This window comes from Varanus komodoensis, unplaced genomic scaffold, assembly GCF_004798865.1.
Source record: "Varanus komodoensis strain SLA01 unplaced genomic scaffold, ASM479886v1 scaffold178, whole genome shotgun sequence".
NCBI classification, from domain to species: Eukaryota; Metazoa; Chordata; class Lepidosauria; order Squamata; family Varanidae; genus Varanus; species Varanus komodoensis.
In genome coordinates, this window is record NW_025335523.1 from 81,543 (window position 1) to 102,336 (window position 20,794).

At 44.6% G+C, this 20,794-nt stretch overlaps 1 protein-coding gene across 1 annotated transcript; it reads right to left on the reverse strand.

Annotated features, from left to right (window-relative positions):
• Positions 1–401: 401 nt before the first annotated feature.
• Positions 402–19,283, reverse strand: LOC123021725 (CD302 antigen-like). The gene is made up of 6 exons (XM_044426772.1): positions 19,040–19,283; positions 12,717–12,827; positions 9,429–9,551; positions 7,956–8,129; positions 6,495–6,521; positions 402–849 (listed from the first exon to the last, which is right to left on the reverse strand). Exons 1-6 carry the CDS (start codon positions 19,281–19,283, stop codon positions 656–658), a joined length of 873 nt encoding a protein of 290 aa, XP_044282707.1. The 3' UTR covers positions 402–655.
• Between the last annotated feature and the right edge of the window lie 1,511 nt (positions 19,284–20,794).

Consider the following 20,794-nt stretch of genomic DNA (forward strand, 5'->3'; position numbering starts at 1 on the left):
TTGCCACCCTTGCAGCCTGCATGGTTCATCCTGTGTCAGCTACAGTCTTGCACATGCAAGAGAGGCATATGCTGGGAGCACATTCCAGGGGCTCTCTTCCAGGGAGAAGAGTGAAGCGCCACCTTTGCTGGATGAATCCAGGGAGTGCTTCTGCTGCTGCTCCTCACAAGAAAGGGACAAACATTTAGATGGCCATGTTTTTGAAGATGAGGGGAAGCATAGAGGCAATCTTAGCTTCTGCTCTCCTCTCACACTTATTAGATGCCCGTAAGTTTGTGACTGAAGTGCTATAGGCAGCCACATAGGATTGTGCCGTCAAAAGTTCCACAATTCAGCTGGAGAGATTAAGCAGCTGAGTATTTGATTTTGGCTAGCACATATCTCCTTTTTTTTTTTTTTTAACTAAAAACTACACCTTCCCCGATGAGTATTTGAGAACGTTTGCATGATAGAAGTGCAATTTGTGAAAAAGTACGATATCTGCACAGAGAGAAAATCATATATCGGTAAGAGCAATTACATCAACAATTTAAGATTTCTAATTAACAGTTTCATGTGGAATAGCAGTGTCATGGTTTATTACTCTATTATTTATTAGAGTAATTAATAATTACCATTATTACTCTCAAGATAATTATACATTTATAAATAAAATCTAGGCAGTATATTCATTTCCCTCCTCTATAAGCATTGTTTCATCATTATATGGACTTTGATTGGTAGACCTGTGTATTGTATCTCTTGCTCCAGAAGAAACTCTCCTTTGGTAAAGAAACCAGAGAATTGCTGCAGCTACTGAAACAATTACTGTCGAAGTTATAACTAAGGCAGTTGTCCATGCTGTTTCACCTGAAATAACACCATGAATCCATGAAAAACACATAGTCCATATCGATACAGATGTCCATCTGCTGTTGCACTAATTTAGCACTTCTAATGTTAGCAGTTATTGGATCTTTACTTAGGCAACTTACTTTATGACCTTTTCTATAATATTTCAGTTCTAAAGCCTGCTACAGAAGACCAGCATGCAGTACTGTATCAATGTTCATAAACAGCTGAACATTCTTAAACTGTTTCATCTCACACAATGTGGGAAGTTGAGGGGGATGGAGAACTGTAAGGTCTGCAAATGTTATGACAGGTTATTCATGAGCCAAACATGATTACTTCTGTTTCATCATATTTTGACTTATGCATTACCAGGTCCAATACATGCTAGCCAAAAACTTGTTTTGTATAAAGCAGCAGAGAACCAATACCAAATCAGGGTGGTAGCTGGGTCAGCAAAAAAGCTGACAATAGAAAATGCTAGGAAAATGCTGTACTATATTTACCACTATCTTGTAGCAACAAAGTTGATTGGACCTGAAAGCACAGAATCTTTGATACACACAAAGCACAACAAATAGAGCTTTGGCTGTTGGGTGGTATGGAAATTAAATTATTTATTTATGAGATTTATATCCCACTTTGTTTCTTACGACAGCAACCCTGTGAAATAGGTTGGCCTGAGAGGCTGTGACTGGCCCAAAGTCATCCAGTTGGCTCCATGGCTGTGTGGGGGCTGGAACCCAGATTACTCAGTCTCTTAACCACTACACCACACTGGCTCTAAGCAGAGACTGTTAACATACCACTTGCATATCTAAACAGAGAACATGGGATCCTATCGAGATTTAGTCAAACCTAGAGTAGTGCCATTGAAATCATTGGTACTAAGTACCTCACCAAATTAATTCATATTGACTTCACTGAGTCTACTTTGGATATGGCTGCATCTGGAGGCAAACCATTCTAAGTGTGGATGCTGCAGTTTTCAGTTTCAGTTAGAACAGCTGTTCTTCATCATGGCCTCTGTGCTTCACACATATGGGTGCTGCACCTGCGCAGTGCCTATGGCTGGAAAGATTCAAAGCTTAACGGTTTTGGCGGGAACTCTGCATCCCCCCCACGGTATAAAAGAGCAGAGTGCCCCCCATTTCCTCAGTCTTCTTGTGACCACTGTTTGCTGTGCCTCGAGCCTTTTGTCTCACAGTTTGTACATGTTTATCCAGTTGCTATTATCTCTCTTAAACGTTACGATTCCAAGTTTTTCCCTCCCTGTTAGAAGTTTCTTCTCAATTTCCCCCTTTTCTCTGTTAAAAAAAGAACAAAAAACAAAACAATATTGTTCCTCTTTTCTCTTTACTTTGCTATCTTCTCTTTCTTCCTTGATGGTGCAGTGTGTGGCTTTTCGCAAGTGCTCTCAGTGCGGGTCCAAAATGTCACCTACTGATCTGCACGATCTGTGCCTTCTCTGTCTTGGAGAAGGGCACAGGACCGATAAATGTGGCCATTGTCAGGCTTTTAAGCAGGCGAGGAAAAATCGGGAGAATCGCCTACGCAAACTTTTGTGGGACCAAGCCCTGCTTCAATCAGACCAACTGGCAGGCAAATCTGCCCCTCCGTCCTCCTCTTCCACCATGCTTCTGCCCCGCCCATCGGCTGATGGTGCCCCTTTGCCAGAGGGTCAAAACTCCTCTGCATCTCCACAGAAGGAGAAGAGGAAGCATAGTGGATTGGACAAGTCCTCAGGCCGTAAGAAGCCTAAGACGGATAAGTCGGCCCGCAAGCCTAAAAAACTCGACCATTCCAGGTACCGTGACTTGGGTTCGTCTGCCCCATCGATCCCAATGGCTGCTTCAGTACCGACACCGACCAGACACTGCCTGGGTCTCCAAGATGGGTTGCACCTTCTGTCCAGTCTTCCCCTGAGCAACGGGACATTCCCTTGCTGGGATCAATCTCCGACGAAAAGATTCGGGACTCTCCTCCAATGGCTCGTTCACCTACCCCCCAACCATCACTCAAGCCTTCCCCGAGGGCTGCTCCTCAGCAGGTGTGATATCAGCAACGCGCCTCCATGCACCCCTCGGAAGAATGGGTGCAACCACCCCATAGGCCGTCTCATCGTGAGACATGGGATGATTATCCACCCTACGGTTACTACCCACCGGTGTGTGATCGTACCCTCTCTCCGGTACCGAGAGACGCCCCTTTGATTTTGAGGGCGGCTCAGTCCAGGCGTCCCTCTTTGCCTATCGACTCTTCTTCTAGCCTCCCGCCTCACTATGATTTGGACTCGGAGGACTCCGAAGTGGCGCCTACTTCACCAGACGCGGTGATCTCTACACAGGGTCCCAGCTCACTGGAGGAACCCTTTGGAGAACTGATGGTGAGGCTTACAAGGTCACTTGAGATCGAGGCCCAGCACCGCTTCAATCCCAATACCGACAAGTTCTACCACATTGTCAAGGGCGAACAGTCTGACCACCCTTCAAAATATCCTTCCGTTGCTTAGGAGAGAGGATTGGTTCGCTTCTCTGGATTTGAAAGATGCCTATTTTCACATTACCATTCACCTGTCCCACAGGCGTCTTCTCTGATTCACTGTCGGTTCTGAGTTCAACGTCCTTCCGTTTGGACTGGCTACTGCCCCCCGGGTTTTTACGAAATGTATGGCTCCGGTGTGTGCGCATCTTCGGCTCCAAGGCATTCAAGTGTACCCCTACCTGGATGACTGGCTGATCTTCTCCCCATCTAAGGAAGGTCTTCGGCCATCATTTCAGACTATTTGTATCCTCTTGGACAATTTGGGTCTATGCATTAATCATGAGAAATCGTGCCTTATTCCTTCACAGATCATCGACTTCATTGGAGCTCGTCTCGATTCCACGCTGATGAGAGCCTTTCTTCCACAAAGTCGACAAGACAATCTGTGCTCATCGATCTGTCGAATCCACATGGACAGAGCTGTTCCAGTACTCTCAGTGCAGAAACTTCTCGGTCACATGGCCTCTACAGTCTCCACAGTTTCCCACACCAAACAACGGATGAGACCACTCCAGTTGTGGTTCAACTGAATGTTTCAACCCCAACGAGACTCAACCCCTCACTGTCTCCTCCGCCTTCCAACCTCCGTCCTCCAGTCTCTATGCGGCACAATTTGTCCGGAGGCGACCCATTTCGTCTGCCTCACCTGACCTTGACTTTGTTTACCAATGCCTCCCTTACCGGGTGGGGAGCCCTATGTGCCAGTCTCCGTACACAGGGCACCTGGGACCATCAGGAGACCACCAGACACATCAATTACCTCAAACTCCTGGTGGTCTTCAAAGCCCTTTGATCATTCGAGGACACTTTCCGGCAGCACGTTGTGCAAATTGCCTCCGACAACATTGTCGCTGTATTCTATATAAACAAACAAGGTGGGACAAAGTCGGCCCCCGTGGCCCGCCTGGCAATGCAGCTGTGGGACTGGTGCATCTCCAGGGAGATCACCCTCCTCGCTGTTCACCTGGCTGGTACCGACAACGAGGAGGCCGACGCCTTCAATGGGCAGATGTCGACCCACGAATGGGAACTGGATTGTCTGACCTGCCATCGCCTCTTCCGGACTTGGGGTTCTCTGCACATAGACCTGTTTGCCACTCACACGAACAAGGTGTGCAAGATGTTCTGCTTTCATGCCGGCATCAGTCCGGGATCGACAGGGGATGTACTCATGATCCCTTGGTCCAACATGTTCTTTTATGCGTTTCCCCCAATCCCACTCATAATGAGGGTCCTAGCCAAGATTGTCTATGATGGTGCCACGGGGATCCTGATCACCCCCTGGTGGCCCTGTCAACCGTGGTTCCCTACTCTTCTCCGTCTATCTGGCAGCACCTTTCTCCGCCTGCCTCTCATACTTCATCTAATAACTCAACAGTACAGAGCTGTTCGTCACCCAGATCTTCCCTCACTCAGCCTGACAGCCTGGCACATTCGATGAACCATGGGGTCCCTTTGGTACCAGCGGATTTGGGGACTCCTACACTTGTCCAACACCGTCCCGAGACAGCCTCTTCTTCCCCGATACCGATAGACTTCTCATCGAATCCAAGTGCTCTCCATCCCGATACTCAATTCATTCTCCAGTCTGCCCTAAGACCTGCAACTCACCGATCTTATGTGGCTAAATGGAAGAGCTTCACATCCTTTGCTGAATGCAACAGTTTTACCACTTCTTCAGCCTCTGTTGAAAATATCCTTCAATTTCTCTTATCATTCCATCAATCGGGACTTCAGCCATTGTCTATTAAAGTTTATATAGCTGCAATTTCCCACTACTGCGGACAGGTGCGGGGTTCTTCGGTTTTTTCTCATACCCTCATACGTCGATTCCTCAAGGGTTTACAGAACCTCCAACCACCACTTCGCCCAGCTATCCCTACTTGGAGCCTCTCGGTTGTTCTTCAGGCACTCACCTGTACTCCTTTCGAGCCCCTGGCAACTACTGACTTACGCCTCCTATCTTGGAAGACTGCCTTTCTCGTTGCAGTCACGTCTGACCGAAGGGCTAGTGAACTCTGTGCACTTTAGATAGATCCTCCTTACCTTAACTTCCATAAGGAGAAAGTCATTCTCTGTACTGATCCGACATTCTTACCCAAGGTTCTGTCTCCTTTTCACATTAACCAGGACATCGTCTTACCAGCCTTTTTTCCTACGCCTGCTACACAAATAGAACGGTCATTACATTCTCTCGACATTCGTTGCTGCCTTGCCTTTTACAGGTCTCGCACGGAGTCCTTCCGTAAATCTAACCGCCTCTTTGTTAAATACTCAGACTATGATAAGGGCTCCCCTGTTGGTTCACAGAGACTTTCAAAGTGGATTGTACAGACCATCGAGCTAGCGTGTCAGCTCGCCAAGCTTGACATACCTGTCATGCCCAGAGGGCATTTTATGAGGGTGGAAGCTGCTTCCTCTGCCTTTGCCGCTGGCATTCTGATCCAGGACATTTGCAAGGCTGCCACTTGGACGATTCCTTGCACCTTTGCCAGGCATTACTGTCTTGATGTGCATGCCAGACACAATTGCTCCTTTGGCTGGACAATCCTTTCTTCTGTTCTTCAATGATGACACCGCCTGCCTCCAGGTCTAGTAAGCTTGCTAATCACCCATATGTGTGATGCACAGAGGCCACGACAAAGAAAGGCAGGTTGCTCACCTGTAACTGTCGTTCTTCGAGTGGCCATCTGTGCATTCACACAACGCACCCGCCGGCCCTACTCGGTGTCGGTGAATGGGCTTATATGGTACCATTTCTCTTTGATAACGGTTTCATTGGTAATTTTTTCTCTCCGGTTCAGCAGTTCCCTGCAATATCTCTTGCTCCCACGAGGGGGCAAACAATCGGTCTTCAGTAGACTGAGGAAATGGCCGGCACTCTGCTCTTTTATACCGGGGGGATGAGGAGTTCCCGCCAAAACCGTTAAGCTTTGAATCTTTCCCGCCATAGGCACTGCGCAGGCACAGCACTCATGTGTGTGAATGCACAGATGGCCACTCGAAGAATGACAGTTACAGGTGAGCAACCTGCCTTTCTCAGTTAGGAAAAAGCAGTATCTAATCACAGTTTGACTACTGGACAACATGAAAAAAGAAGAGAGAGAGACTCTACTCACCCAGTAAATATTTCCTTTGATTAAAAACTACAAGCATACATGTAAAAGAAAATAAAAAGGCACTGATGAGTACTATTTTTTAAAGAAGAGTACATTCTTCAGATTATCATGCAGCTGGATTCAGGTTTGCATTCACATTCTAGGACTAATAGGTACACATTATAACATGCAGCTTGGACTGTGTTGGCCTGTTTATGATCTGGACAATGAATTGTATTTTGCAATTTATTTTTCTGTATACTTTCTAGCAGTACAGATAATATCCCATATTAGCTTTTGCTGCAATGAATTATAAATTGATAATACACCAAATTCTACAAATCCTTATTTTGAATAGTGTACTCTTGAGTGTCTGAAGAACACACCTTTTCAGGCAAGAAACTTTCCCATTCACCTTAGTTTGAAAAGCAGTTATGCACACACAAAACAGATATGATGCTACCCTTGCATTGAAGTATACACTAATGATTTGCATTAAGTAAATACAGAGCACCTGTCTGTATAAGTCTTTGAAAACCAATAAAACCTGCATTCATATGGGGTGTTACAGTGTGCACTGTATCCTTTATCATATTGGAATTATTAATCCAATTAAATTGTTTGGGATGAAAGCCAGTGGCTTTCCAAAAGAGTCTTTCATGCCTGTCTTCATGGTATCTACAGTGCTGGAAGTCATGTGCTCTCTAAGAACTTCTCTCGAAAAGCTTGAAATATGTAGGTGCTTTTATGGATTGCCCAATCCTGCAAGCCTTCATACTCTTTGACATGAAGGGAATATACTGCAGTTCTTTCCCATGGGGGCTGGGAGGGGAAGGGATCCCACTTGAAAGTTCATAGGAAGGCCTGGTGCCTCAGCAAATGGAATCCACCCCCTGCAAAAAAAATCCCACGGTCTTGGGATGTACTCCTATGGACTGTAGGATGGCTCGCTAAATAAATAAAAAATGGATGTGAATACATACTCTAGCTGAACAACTGCAAGTAGGACATGCATCTTTCACTTTTAGCATATTTAGAAGAAAGAATTAGTTGGATCCAGAGTTTCCATTCCAGTGATGGAGTGTCCCAAGTGGAGTGCTGCTTGGGATGCTGCTGCTAGCAGAAAAGCAGGGGAGGCGTTCTACGCTGGTTCCCTCTCTATCTGCAGCCTCCATTTCCACCTACCGCACTTTTCTTGGAGATCTAGACCAACCCCCCAACAAATTTTCAGGAAACTGCAGGGGGAAGGGGAGAATTGTTCCTCCTCCCCAATTACTTCCCAATTCCAGCCACTCAGTGGAAGGTTCCACCAAAGAATCTTCCACTGAGGGGATCCTTTTATGTTTTCCCTGGTTCTGACCCATTGTGTCTATCATAGTACTAACTCCTTCCAAGACATATCCTCAACTCCTTATAAAATCTAGCCATGTATTGTGTGAGACAGAAACCTTTTTCAGGGTGTCAGTAAAGTAACATACATACCAGTAGCTTCACACAGAATTTCAGTCAGCGGTAGCTGCTCACAGCTTGTCTTCTTCCATCCCCCTGAGCTAGTGTGCATAGTGGCGCAAGTGTTGAGGAGCTCTGTGTTGCTTTCCTCCTCCATCCAGTTTGTAAAACTAACTTCTGAATCATCGAACCATCTGAAATCATCATCTGCAATGAAGTAAAGTGGAAAAAAGGTAAGAATTTTTTGTTTTTCTGAAGGACAGATGAATTAAAAAAAAACTGCTTGGGATGCTATACATCCCCTGTCCTCAACATTGCAAAGAAGCTTCTGGCACCTTAAATAGAAATTGTCAGGGGTAGGCAACATACAGCCTGTGCTCTACATGTGACCCCATTATCCTGGCTGGAGTGAAATAAATCTGGAAGACAACAGAGAACTGCATGGGTCAGAACTGCTTGTTTGCAAGTTAAATGTGACTGTTTCAGTGATCTGTACTTGCTGTGGACACCTGCAAAGGTCAGTGTTTCCAAACAAGCTAAATTTAATCCTTGTAGTTCTGTGGAGTAGCTTGCCACTTTTTTAATTGCCAGGGTGGGGGGATTTTTCCAGAAACAGTCCACAGATCTCTCACAGTTGCTCATCCCATTCTACAAAATATGCCCCAATGAGCACAGAGGCACCTACTGTTTGAGTACATGCTTAAGCTTGTATTAATGTGGCTTTAGTGTGCTATAATTTTTTGTCGACTCAAGTCTTTATCAAAAGCATTGTGTGTTCTCGGTTGGATAACACCTCAGTTACAGACCCATGCACTGGCTAATAGATAATAAGATCTTGATACGAGGGAGGCAAACTGACTACAAGAACAATATGCACCCGAAGTGACTGTCCTGGGCATCATCACCAAATGGCTGCTATGGGAGCATAGCAAAGGGCAAGAGACCTGTCCTGAATCTAAGGCTGAAGTTGGGTCTGAAGTCCAACAAACAAAAACCCTCAGTTTTCAGCACCAACACAAGGCTATTTCACAACAGTCGCAGTGACCAGAAGGAAAAGATTAAAACAGTGGGAGGGACAGGGTGCCTTGGTGGGCCTCAGGAAAGGAAAGCAGGGGACACTGGTGCCTGTAGGCACCAAACTGCCTCTCCACATCTGAGTCTTTCCAGCTATTGGGCTGCCATTCCATTTCACTTTCCTTCCCAGTTAGTTCCATGCCTGGGACTATGTAGCATCCTTTGTATTTCCTTTGTTTGATGACACTGCAATTCTCAGGGATGACTTTCGGTAAACCGCACTGGCACCTGTTCCCAAGCTCTGGGCAAGAATAAGTCCTTACAGAAAAAGAGCCTACCTTGGTCTTTTCTTACATTTGGGGATATTGAAAGTAGTTATTTTGATGTGAGTTTTTCCTTGAAGACACTAGAGGAGCCCTAATGGAGGTAAGTTCCCCAACAAAAAATAGGGCTATGTCAGATCAGTTCACCATCAAGCCTTGCGTCACTCACCATCTGTGTCAAAAAACATGCCCAACGATATATATTCAGGTCCATGCCAATGGGAACAGAAACTGTTTTTGATGAAAGTATTCTCCTCTTTGTTATTTATGCTGATAATATCTGCTCCTGATGCTGCATTTGAAAAACACGCAAATCAAAGTCAAATCTCAGTTTTAAAACGAGAACTCAAACAGACCTCAGACTATGCCTTTAATCAGGAATGACCAGAATCCAACATAGCCACTGCAATCCCACTGATTGCCTTACACTAATGGGATCCACTGGTTGTGCAACAGGGAATTAGGAACTCTGAAAACAAGTGGAAACGTATGTTTCTGCACTGGATCAGGTCAGTGGGACATCCTGCTATGAGTTACTGAAATGATTTACACCATTCCAGAATTAAGTGTTTTAGATCATTTTGGGTTGCTTTAACAACTGCTTAGCTGCTCATTGTGCTTAAGATGGTACCCTCTGGCAGTCAGGCAAAACTGGACACTGCCCTCTGTTTAAGTACTGTCTCACAAAGTTGTGTTCCTTCTCATCTGTCTTTTATAAAAGCATAATACGTCACAGTTTTGTACCATTCAGTCCTGTAAGCATCAGTGGGAAGTGCAAGCACAATTTAACAGCTGTCAAGTTAATCTTTGACAGCTGATTCTTAACTAATTTTCTTGGAAGTATATCCCACTAGAACTACCAGATACTGGGGGATTTTAAGAGCTGACTTCTAAACAGACCTCACTGATGCAGTACAACAACCCATGAGAGATACTTTGGTATAGCCCCATGACAGCTTGTTTTTCAAGTAAGTCACCATGAAAACCCATGGACTATTCTAGGTGTCATTTTACTCAAGGTGGTTGTCATGTCAGATGACCAGTTCCTCCATGGGTGAAGTCCAACAGCAAGGGAGTTGTGCGACAAGAGTGACAAAACCCCCTTGCTGTCTTTAAAAGTGCTCTAGTGGTGTTGTGCAGTGGCTGGCACCGGTTTACTGCCCTCCCCACACCATGTTGGGGAGCTGTTCTGGCTCACTACAACTCTCTTCCACCTTTTTACTCCCACTGCATCCAGATTAGTTTTTACAGATCAAGAAGTGGTGTGACAACCCAAATAAGCTCAAACAAGTGTATGTTGGGTACTCTGTAGGTTGTTCCTGCAGTTTATTGCCAAGGTTGATTGGTGTGGCATGCAAACCTGCCCAAGAGTTGGGTAACCACACTGGGCTAGGTCAGTGGTTTTTTAGTCCATGTTCCTGGGTATCTCTGGCACAGTTAAAGCTTCTTAAGGGATTGCTTTAAACCACCACGTATGTATGAAGAGAAGTTTGCTTGAAAGATAGTTTGCCTGCCCAGTAGTCATCTCTCTTTCTCTGCAGTCTGCAGGAGTGTGTTGGTTCTCTTGCAGCATGTGGGGTGCTAAGACACAGCAGCTAAGGCACACATTCAAATATGCTGGAGTCATCTGCAACAGACTGCAACTCTTCTGTGGCGGACAAGTCCATGTGGAAAGCATTCTTCAAAGTAAAATGTTTTAGAAACACTTGAGCTGACAATGACACTGCAATTGCTCTCCTCTCACCCGCAACTGGATATGCCAGAGGGCACAGTGAAAGGCTTGTTGAAATTCTGTTACCTTGAAAGATCTGCCAACAGCCTGCTAGATTGTTATGAACACAAGACTGGCTGGACTGAATCGGAATGGAATGTGGGATGGAAGGGGAAAAGGTTCCATCTTAGCCTTTGCCTCTGACTGCAAAATGCTTAAATCATCTCTGCTAATCTGTATCACACTTTCTGCCAGTTTTCCTCAATCTTGGGTCTTTCAGAAGTTTTGAACCCATTTTGATAGGCCCCAGGCAGCATTCCCACATATGCTAGGAATAGTCATTCAAAATATCTGAAAGCACCAGGTTCAGGGATGCTGGTCTAAGATCTATAATTACCCTCATATTTGGCCAAATCCCAAAATGATTTGGGCTGATTCAGAAACATTCAGGAAATGTTCAAATAACAGAGAGCCCTCCCCCACTGCTGTAAGACCTGAACTCTCCTGAAGATTGATTAGCACATAGAAAGGACACTGCTGTAGACAATATGCCTGCAAAATTGATACATTTGTCCCCAAGCTCTCCAAATAAGGGAGACAGAGCTAAGCACAAGAGCTCTAGCTTCCAATGATAATAAATGGTTTCACCAGAGCTTTCCACTCAGTGTTTTGGGGAAGGGATGCTGAAGTCATCTATCATAGGGCTGTTCCTGTGCTCAGTACTCTTTGCTCGTTCTCTTTCCCAGGAGCAGGAACATGAGAGGAGTTTTGGAGGACCTGTAACAGTAGATGCTTCCCTGGAAAATGCTGGATGTTCAGGACCTTCAGCCTCTCTTCATCCATCACCCATTTGTCCTACCACACTTTGTGCCTTTGGTGCCAACTGACTAGAAATAAAAATGCCTTTAGAGCACAGTTTGTGCATGTCTGAACTGAAAAAGTCCTATAGTCCACTGGCTGGCTGGGGAAGACTGAAACTTGTCAAACTTGTCCAAATATGCATGGGATTATGCCCTTTCACTTTATTTTAATCATCATAATCCTTTTGACTGGTGATACCTCTGTGGTGCATTTTTCATACAAATTCTCCAAAAAATGCACACAGCCAGAAGGGAAACTGAATAACTCTCCCCCACAAAAAATGGAATAAACTCTCTTTGATAAAGACCATTACACATTTCTTAAATTTGTCAGGTTTCTTAACTAACTTCAGGGCTGCTTTTATGGAATATGCCAATTTCATGGCAATGTCCCACAAAAAAATGAATGGGAATATGTTCATCTTTGGAGGGAGAACATCAGATCAATAAAGGTTGCTCTTGCTCAACTCCCTGAACCTCTCTGTCTGAAATGTGGCAGAAGAGGACTGAGAGGGTTAGAGAAATATAATCCAGTTCTGGCAAGAAATTGAAAAAGGTACTGGAAATTCAATTTTAAAAGAACTCAAACTTTAAAGAAAACTATCAGAAAAATACTGGATCTATTTGTCTGAAATGTGGCATGCACCATCCCTTCACAAAGGGATAATGTGCTGACAATACTGCCAAAAAGAAAAGGAATTACAGCCACTGAGCTGTTCTCCAAATCAGGATCTGAACTGAATGTTGACACTGGTGCAAATCCCTATGATTATCAGAGTTTTCAAAGGTACAAATAAACTGCAAATGCTAAATGCACTTTTCCCCACATATCATAAGTGAATAAAAAATGGGCAGGTTGTGACCCGAGAGAGATCAGCTGCATTACCATTGCCTCTGCAGTATTCCCTGGCATCTTCAATGCTGCGTGTCTCCAATGGTCCTGGAAGCAAAGCATAGCAGCTCCTTTCGAATAAAATCCAAGCCAAAGAAGGACATGCTATGCCAGGAAGAGAACAATCACCATCAGTGCTACTGTGCACTCATTTCTATAGACAGTTCTGTTTATATAGCCACCCCAAATGCTAATATCCCAGGCCATTTGCCAAGTAACATAAAACAAAGTGCAGTTGGTACCTCAGGCATGTATTTTAAGACAGTAGCAATCAACATGCATAACCCTGCAAAAGTTGACCATCAAGACCCATTCAAAATCAACAGGACCAGAGATTAAACTTGAAGATGTGTGTTTTCTATGTCTAAGAGCAAAACTAGATCTTCAATCACATTCTTCTGCAATGGTGCAGATAGGGCAGGGAGAGATATTAAATGAAAAAAATGCCACTACAAAAAACATTAAGCAGCCTTTTGCCAGCACCATAGTCTCGATCCATATGAGTTCTCTTGAAGCTTTTATTTTTAAAATTGATAGTGCAATCATGGATCTTCACTGCAATATTTAAGTAGTGCTCTTTACTTTAGCCAAGGTGGCCTCTAGATAATGCCCAAACTGTATTACACTGCAGTTACATGGGTATATGTTTTTCCTTCCGCAAACACACCTATATCTGGATGCCAATGGGATTTCATCTCCCACAAGTGTCTGCAGCATTTGGGAGCCAAATGCTAGCTAACTCATTGTTTTAATGCATCCTCCCCCAACCCAGGTCTTTCCTTGACCACTGAGTCGCTGTGGATGGCAGCTGTAGTCCAGAACATCTGGAGGGACCCAGCTTGGGGAAAGCTTGTTTAATACAAGCTTGGATCTTTATATGATTCTATCTTGTGTGCTTCCCAGTTTCCACTGGTGCTCGCTAACCTGAAGAATAGTCTGGTTTGCATTATCTGCTGATGGCCTTGCAAGCAGTTGTTGATCCAAGGGGCTCTCTTGAAAAGGCACATTGCAATCTAGTTTCTTTATATTGTTCCTTTTTTTTCCTGTTAACTTTCTAGAAGAGAAACAAATGGATCCCCCTAGCAATTTTCACTCTAACTAAAGCAATTTCTGTTAAATTCAATCACACTTGTAAATTACACTTAGTTTTAATAGGTTAAGAACAGTCTTCTGTATACAATAAAGTCTTCTATGTAAATAGTTCATCATAGTTCTAGCATTTTGGACCTCAGCTGCTCTAGCAAAAGGTCACTTTTCATTACTAAAACTGTTATAATATCCTTAAATCTCTGAATTGGCTTCTTATTGATTCTTATGTCAACTTCAAACTCTTTATCTTAACATCAAAAAATTAAGTTATACATTTAAAATGTGCTAGTGGACAAGTGATTTTTCTCCCTTTACTCAAAAGTAAAGCTGTACTATTAGGCCGGGTGAGACACTGTACCTTAGGCAACAGATTTTGCAGTACTGTTAGAGGGCAGCAAATGGCCAATATTTCATATACATTTTTACCATAGGGGCATAACTACTGGATTTTGTCTAACAATATCTTGGGGTGTTTCTGCTGAACTTTTGTCAAGTGGCGCATTTTATAGCCTATAGGCTTTTCAGACAGAGCTCCCCCTGCTGTTTGGATTTGGAGATAGCATCAGTCAGCTCAGAATCACGCCGCACCCCTGCTAACCTGGGACTGCCTTTCCAGCAAAATGGATACTGGGTGAGCATGGCTTCCGAGCACTTACTGTCTGTGCCAAGGATTCTGATCTTGGCTGAGCCATGTGTATCTTAAAATGCCTCGAGAAATAAAATTTTAAGAAGACTCACTACACCGTTTCCTTAAAAGATTCATATTAAATCACCAGTTTAGATCTTTCATCTTCCCTGTTCTCTTGATATCCGGATTACTCAGTGTGAAGACAGACATATACACTAGAAATAGAAATGGTCCCGAGCAAATATGATTTACAGAAACTAACAGCCAACAGACATGTCAGCTAGGAACAGAATAAAGCAGTCCTAATTCCTCATAACTTACAAGAACTGAAAGTGCTTTGGAAAACCAGTAACAGCTTTGCACTCTAAAGGAAATTTCAGCTTACTTTAAGAGAATTGCTTGTTCCTCTTCCAAACCACAATGAATAGTTTAGAGGAAAGTAAGCAGTAAATGTTTGTTTTTTCTTCTCCAAGATGAATACCATATGTTTTAGGAACATTGTAACAAAATAATATTCTTTAAATCAGTTCTAAGTTCACTTCTACTGTGGGAACAATAACCAATAGAAGACACTCTTCTTTATGTCAAGATACGAGTTACTTTTTCATGTTGTAAATAAGCCAGATAAGCATTTGACTATGTAGAATTAAGATTGTTTGCCTTACTGACACATTGCATCTGGAGCCTGAACGAAACAGGCCCAGTGCCACCCAGGGAGGGTGATTTCTACGCATCATCTCAGCTAAGGCAGTCTTTGGAGTTCCACACTGACTTCCAGATGAAACAGGCCATGACTAAGAGTTCTGGGAGGAAGGTTTAGTTTGCTGCTGCAAACTTCCATATTGATAGGTCACTGCTGGCTTACCAGAAACCAAATCCCATATGTGCCAGCACAACTTCACAGCTATAAGCAGAGGCCACTGGGCCATCACATCCTGCAGTTTCCACAGGCTGATGTGGGTACAAGAATAACTCCCCAAAGTCCATCAGGTCTCCATTAAAGAGTCTTATCTGGATCCGGGATATTTTGTCTATAAATGGAAGGGCTCAGCTCAAACTTGAACTTTACTTCACCCAATTTGACAGTTTCCCTCCCTCCTCCACCCAGCTCACCCCATCCAGCTAGGCTCTTCAACCTCTGTGTAGCATATCCAGGGGCTGGAGCACTTGTTATTGGGAGGAGTGTGTGCCAAAGTCTGCTTTCATCCACTTCCTCGCATACACCTAAATCTGTATCTATTCCTCCTTCTATAAATAACTGGATAAGGACGAATGCCCTACTCTGATCAAATCAGAATGAAACACTGTGGCCTGTGCATTGGGCTTGATTTCTCAGTTCTTGCCACAGCAAAGGATGCTTCCTTTGAAGGAGCTCCCATACTGCTGGCTAAAGACTGGAATGAGCCAAGGGCTTTCCAATTTTACTAAAAGACAGCTATGAGGTTTCCTTTCCATTAGGAGAGTCTCTATAGTAATAGATGCTGCTAGGTAGGTTGAGATATGATGACTTCGTCCTTGCTACTTAGCAAAAGGTATCAAAGGACAAAGGAACCCGGAGGACTACATAAAAAATAGACCCGACAGCTGTTGCCAGAGTGTTCGATCAAAGTAACTATTTCACACTTTATACACACATGCCCCCATTCAGGAGAAATCTACTGTGTGCATGGAACATGTGAATCTGTTTCTTCTGCTGCACAACCTGGGAAAGTCAGCATAAGGAACTGATCTGAGCAGTGGTGCTATTAGGGGCAGAGTCCAGGGCTTTGATTAGCAGAATGAGCAGACGGAATCATGCAAACAGGATTATACTGTCCCTTGAACATGCTCATAGGGTGAGAGATTGGGTCTTAAGGACCAAAGACTCCTACTTTAGTATGCTCATGCGTTAGCATTAGAGCTGGAAATTAGCATGGACTTTATGAAATATGTCTCAATGCTCTGTTAAGGGTTTCTTTTCAGGCCCTCTGTCTTTGCATCAACAGCAGTATACCAGTCAGGTGGGTAAAAAAAAAATCTTTCCAGAATAATGCAACTTTCTCATCTTGCTACAGAGAAAACAGGAAATTAATTTGTCCATTATCTTATTTGCTTCCTGTGATGATCAAATCCCCAAAATATGAGGTAGTGTGCTATATTTTAGCACATACGAGTTCATCTTTACAAACCGCTTGGCTTCATTCAGTTCTCAGCAGATAAACTAAAGTGAATGGAGTGAATGGGAATCATTCTGAAATAAGTTTCCAAAGAGACTGAGAAGCAGGTTTCTAAAATTTAAAAAAAAAACCCTCTTCTAATGACTTCTAATGCATTGTAAGTCATTTGATGTCTAAATATGCACCCTTCCCTTTTATATTGGTCTTTATCCCACAAAGACAGAAACCACTTTGGAATAAAATTAAAAGACTCCTATACCCTAATTGAATTCCTTATGCAAATGAAAGATGTTGCAAAAGCAGGACTGCAGCTCAACATTAAAAAAAACAAAAATCACGAGTATGGAAGAATGACACAATTTTAAAGTCAGCAGTGAAGAAATTGAAATTGTAAAAGACTTTGCTACCTTGGCTCAATTGCCAATTCAAAGGGAGACTGAAGCCAAGAAATTAGAACAACACTGAGATTTGGAAGACCAGCAATGGAAGAATTAGACAGAATTATACAGTGTTAAGGATGGTTTCACTGAAGACTAAGGCCAAGATAACCACACTGTTGTACTCCTAATCATTATGTAAGGGCATGAAAGCTGCTGGACTGTGAAGAAAGCCAACAGGAAAACAAGTCATGTGTTTGAAACACGGTGCTGGAAGAGAGCTGTGCAAATTTGCTGTACCAACTGAAAGACAAACAAGTGGGTCCTAGAGCAAATTGAGCCAGAACATTCCCCAGAAGCAAACATGATGACACTGAAGCTGTTGTACTTTGGGCACCTCGTGAAAAGGCAAGACTCACTGGAAAAGATAATAAGGCTTGGGAAAGTTGAACACACAAGAGGAGGAAGAGCAAGGCCAACTAGTAGTCCATCTCATCCCAACCCTGGGTTTACAAAAGCGGAGCAGTGCTGTGCAGAACAGGACAATTTGGAAGACATTCGTTCATAGGGTCACCATAAGTTGGTGATGACTTGATGGCATGTAACAAAAGCAGCAGCCTATACCCTTAGCAACTGAAACATTCTGTGCTCCTAGTAAAATCACACCAGCAAATCTTAGGAGGAAAAAACACACTAAGCACTGAAATTACCCATTTTTTTCCCTTTAGTTTTTGATCCCACGTCACTTCCTTTATAATTGTTGTTTTATAAGCTATTATTTTTTTCTTAATGGGAAAGGTAACAGCACTCAGGCCTGTACAACAGTTATGGTCCTCCAGTTGTTGTTGCTGAAAATAAGTCTGTACATGCTTCAAGTCACTCACCCGTCATTTCCATCTCCCATGCTTGCTTCCCCCTCCCCCCCCAAAAAACCTAGCAGTGCAATTGCACCTTTCATAGCTGCAAGAGACAGAAATTAAGCAAGCAAGCAGACCTCCTGCCCTTGCAGCTGCTTCCAGAGGAGTTGGGTGCAGTTAAAAGCCATAGCAGTTCACAGGAAAAACATATAGATGTTCAATTGCGAGTCTAAGGCCAATTGTTGTTACAATACCCATCAAGCTGTCTCTGACTTATGGCAACCCTATGAATGAAGTCCTCCAGAATATCTTCTCCTTGAGAGCCCTGCTCAGCTCTTTCACATTCAAGGCTGTGGCTTCCTTTATGGAATAGGTTCACTGCACAGTAGGGCTTCCTCTTCTTGAGCCTTCCTCATGATTAACATGTCAAATGAGTCTTGCCTTCACTTGTCATGTCCAAAACAGGACAGGCTGGGTTTCCTCAGTTTCACTTCCTGAGAAAGTTCTGGCTTGATTTGATCTAGGACCCACTGGTACAATTTCTTTCGATCCAGGGTATTCACGGGCTATTCTAAGGCCACGCTCTATGAAAATGGCTTCCATGCAGACACCTACAGGTTTGCACTGTAAGTCTGTAATCCGATACACAATTATCTGCACCTAAGTCCACTGACGCCAATGGGACTTCTAAGCAGATATGAATAGGTTTCCACTGTACTCTTGGCGGCTAAGGGCAGATTCTAAGGAATCGCTCTGGTTCAAATTAAGGCTTCAGTCCTAACAATGTCACGTGGGAATGACCCTTGCTGCAATTAACAAGCATGCTTGTGAGTAAGCATTCATTTATTTATCTATCGATCTCGAAATGGCGAGATAATGTATTTTTATCGCACCCTTTCCCCACCGTGGCCAGCACAACCCATCGCTTCCAGGGGAGGCAGGCTGGGCTGAGAGAGACGCCTGCCGAAGACGCTGCGCCCAGCTCTCGCTCTCGCTCGCCCTCCCCGGGATCGCGCCGCAGCCGCTCCGCGTGCACGGCCGCCCGCGGGCCTCCTGAGCAGCGCGGAGCGCCTCTCCCAGCAGAATGGGGGGCACTGAGTGGCCCGCGACCCCACCCCCTTCCCTGGCGCGACCAGGCCCGAGGCGGCCTTGCTTCTCGGGAGCCGCCGCGATCGGCAGCTGGGCAGAGGGCGGCGGGGCGCCGCCTTACCGTCCGCTCCGTGGCTCGGCGCTGCGGCTGCCAGCAGAAGTCCGCTCAGGAGGCAAGAGCGAGCTGCCAGCAAGGGGGCGCCCATGACCCAAGCAGCGCAGTGCGGCCGCCGCTCGCTCCCCGAATGCTGGCCCGCCAAGGCCGAATAGGCGTCACCCCGGCCTGGTGGGCGAGCCCTGGCCATTGCTCCGGCAGGCGCGAAGGGGAAGAGCGGCGGGCCCAGCAGCCGCCTCGCGGGCGGCATTCTTCCCTTGGTCAGACATGCATTACTTCGACTGCGGATCTAGCTTTCCGTTTTATTCTTGCTGCTTGGGAGTAGCTGTAGGGGCGCTGATTCAGATCAGGCTCGTGGGGTGCGAGTACTAGTGTTTTTGAAATCCGAATTAGGCGCCCTGCACTTAACCTAGAGAGAAAATTAAAGAACAGAAAAAGGCTTCTCTGCTGGACAGAGTTAATGTTTTATGTGCTTTGGCCCGCTTTCTTAGTGCAGAGAAAGATCAGGAAGCACTCCGGTGCAGGCTGACGCTATTCATTAAGCAGCCTCTTAGGGCACCACGTTTTCCTGATGGAGCTCTTGAAGTACGTAAAAATTCAACTGGCACAGCTTCTCCTGGCATGGGCTATGCTTATACACCTGGTGCCCGGCACAGCAGTTCGAAGGTACACAGGGTTTTGCCAGATGAGCTGGAATTCCTCGCTCCTTTTGTTGAAAGTTGAAATAGCAGATGATAACATTTAAGCGCTTTTAGAGGGATTACTCGGCTGTACTTCACTCAAGCACTCATTTGACTATGATGCTGGTCTGTGGAAAGACCCTATCCTGGTCTTGGGGATTTCTGTGTAACCATCCCTGTTCCTGACTTGCATTTGTGATCAGAACTGACAAGAAACACGTTCAGGGTGCTTAGGTAAAATGGATATTAGTAGTAGCTGAAATGTATTGCATGACATTGAAACGATACTACATCGAGCAAGAGTGGTCAGGGCCTAGTCTTTCAGAATACTTTTTAAATGAGAACCTGGTGAGCCACCAAACGAAGCCTGGTGCAAAATGCATGTTATCCTGAGCCCTGGAATTTATTCCGAGCAGGAGAGCTAGGGCACCAGGTATTTTAGTATGGAAATAAACTAGCAGAAGTTTTCTCAGGCCCCCAGCTCCATTCTTTTTATTTCAGTAGTGTAACGGGGAAGAGACATTTGGTTCCCATTGCTAAACACTTGGGAATTAGAAATGCTTGTAGGCTACGTTAAATCACCCAAGGGATCTCTAAGTAGATCCCAGTCTTTTACAAATTCACTGTACCTTCTTGTGCGAAGCTCTGCCCACCGCTGGCACAGAAAAGAAAGCAGTTATGCTTTTGGGAGGACAAAAGCAGGCTATATAGCTGCACTTGTACATCCCTTTGTTTCTGCTACATAAAAAAGCAAGTTCCATACCAACAGTTCCAATCCCAGGTTGCTTTTAGAAGCTGATGTAGGCCCTACCCACCACGTGGCTGCTTGAAAGCTGTTTATGTGTGTCACACGTTTTTCCCTCTTCGAAAAATCCCAAGGTGGCTTGCATAGCCATCCTTCACTTTATCATCATCATAATCCTGTGATGTAGATTAGGCTAAGAGTCAGTGTCACTCAAAGCCACCAATGAGATACTGTCTGTTGTCAGCTGGTGTGTGGCATTTACTGCCATGCATGAGATTAATGTTTTGGGACGCCACCTTGATTTTATACCACAGGTGGAATCTTTAGCTTGGTCAT